The sequence below is a fragment of the Arachis ipaensis genome, chromosome B04 (assembly GCF_000816755.2).
Source record: "Arachis ipaensis cultivar K30076 chromosome B04, Araip1.1, whole genome shotgun sequence".
Lineage (NCBI taxonomy): Eukaryota > Viridiplantae > Streptophyta > Magnoliopsida > Fabales > Fabaceae > Arachis > Arachis ipaensis.
In genome coordinates, this window is record NC_029788.2 from 132,677,421 (window position 1) to 132,678,877 (window position 1,457).

The window sequence follows — 1,457 nt, forward strand, 5'->3', positions numbered from 1 at the left end:
AACACAATTAAAATATAAAATTTTATACCTATGTACGATGATAAATACATGAAAACAATACTAGGAGTTAAACAATTAGAAGAAAATTGTGATGAATTATATTTGTCCAGCAGAAAAATAAGTGGAATTTTCCTTTTATTTTTAAACCTAAACAACAATTTTCTTTTGTTTTCCATACAATATAATAATCAGTAAAAAACAAAATTGGAATTTAATTGTGATAGTAAAATAGTAAAAAAAGGACCGCGAAGGAAGCAAAAGTCATGTGAGATGTGTTACCTACTTCGCAGACATTTGAAGATTCACCGTGACTCAACTCAACTCAGCTCAACGCATAGATCTGTTACCTTCTTCGCTTCATCAATGGCTTCTCTCATCAGAAACCGTTAAATTTTCTGATCTGAGAATTCCGAGTACAGTAGGAGGAAACTATAATGGACGTGGAGAGATCGTCGCTGTGCAACTGCGTTGTCAACTTCCTCTTGGAAGAGAACTACCTTCTCACGGCGTTCGAGCTCCTCCACGAGCTTCTCGAAGACGGCCGCGACCACCACGCCATCCGCCTCAAGCAGTTCTTCTCCGATCCCTCCCTCTTCCCTCCCGATCAAATCTCCCGCCTCAATTCTCTCCGAGGTATACCTTCTCAAATTCTGATTCGATCTCAAATTCAGCTCCTCAATCCCTAATTTCTCCATTGTTTTTGTTTCTGAAATGTTAGGAGATAATGAAATGTGTGTTGATCTTGACTTTTGACTTAGTAGTGACTAGTGAATGCAGCTGGAACTCCGAAAATTCAGTTACAATAACTAACTTCTTTAACTAACTAACAGGTTGACTTATCTAACCGTACATTTAGATAAATGTAGTAATTCTGAACTCTAGGATATACTTTTTGGTGGGAAAAGAATTTGATTTGAGGTGCGAAGTCGAACAGAAGTTAAATTAACATGCTGGATTTTGCTGCTAAACTAATGTTGAGTGATGTGGAAACTGTTGGTATTGAAGCTTCGAATACTAATAGTACAAAGATGAGTTCTCTGTTTCTGAAAGTACCCGACTGAAGATTTTTCTTAAGCTAACTGTTTCATATAAGGTTCGGTATCAGTTTCCTTTGCGCTATGGAGCAGTGACTTTGTTGTGTCCTCGGTGAGATTTTACAAGGGGCGAAAAAGCATGTGCCAGGGGTCCTATTCCCGGGGTTCTCTTTTGACTATTTCCCTATTTAATTTGTGAGAAAGAACAGCAGAGCAGTACTAGAGAAGCATTGTATACAGCTTGATAAAGGAATGAGTTATGCAACACAGAAATTACAAAGCAATCCTGATAAGTGATGCAGGGAATGTATACTTTCATAGATTCTGGCTTTTATATGTAAAAGAATAGAAGAAAAATCCGGCTTCTATTGGGTAGAAATAAAATAGCAAACTGGGAAGGACAGTGCATAGTTAAAAAAATGA

At 37.4% G+C, this 1,457-nt stretch overlaps 1 protein-coding gene across 1 annotated transcript in view; it reads left to right on the forward strand.

The window, feature by feature from the left end:
• Positions 266-1,457, forward strand: part of LOC107635695 (lisH domain and HEAT repeat-containing protein KIAA1468 homolog) — a gene marked incomplete at its 3' end in the record, with an annotated part of 7,131 nt that continues 5,939 nt past the window's right edge. Inside the window, 1 exon segment of the mRNA XM_016339244.2 lies at positions 266-633. Within this exon segment, the coding sequence (XP_016194730.2) occupies positions 435-633 (199 nt within the window).